This window comes from Myotis brandtii, unplaced genomic scaffold, assembly GCF_000412655.1.
Source record: "Myotis brandtii unplaced genomic scaffold, ASM41265v1 scaffold97, whole genome shotgun sequence".
NCBI classification, from domain to species: domain Eukaryota; kingdom Metazoa; phylum Chordata; class Mammalia; order Chiroptera; family Vespertilionidae; genus Myotis; species Myotis brandtii.
The window spans coordinates 799,852-800,300 of NW_005372020.1; the positions used below are offsets into that span (position 1 = coordinate 799,852).

The window sequence follows — 449 nt, forward strand, 5'->3', positions numbered from 1 at the left end:
GGTGCGGGACGGCACCTCGGTTGGCCCTCGAGGCTGGCTGGTGAGGAGCTGTGCCCACACCCCTGGGCCCGGGGGCATCAGGCCTGGGGCTTGGGAGGGGGCGTCACGGGAGAACAGGGTGCGTTTGTTAGAAGCGAAACTTGGCGAGCTCGCCAGGGATGCGGGGGCGTGGAGGCCCCTGTGTGTTCGGTTCCAGCCGGGGAGGGGGTGCAGGGGGGCACGGCTCCCCCACCCGCTGGGCTGGGCAGCTGCCTGCCATTCCCGGAGGCCGCTATTTATAATCTGTTCTGCGTGTGCGTGTGTGTGCGCGCGTGTGTGCGTGTGTGTGTGCGTGTGTGTCTAATCCCTCCTCTTCTCCTCATTCTGCAGAAGAAGGCCGAAGCTGCACATCGGATCCTGGAAGGCCTGGGACCCCAGGTGGAGCTGGTGAGCCCGGGATGAGGATGAGG

The 449-nt window shown here is 66.4% G+C and overlaps 1 protein-coding gene across 1 annotated transcript in view; it reads left to right on the forward strand.

Annotated features, from left to right (window-relative positions):
- The window catches only part of NCOR2 (nuclear receptor corepressor 2), a 172,730-nt gene that overhangs the window by 43,707 nt on the left and 128,574 nt on the right, over positions 1 to 449 (forward strand). The window contains 1 exon segment of the mRNA XM_014533346.1: positions 370 to 426. Coding sequence (XP_014388832.1) covers positions 370 to 426 — 57 coding nt within the window.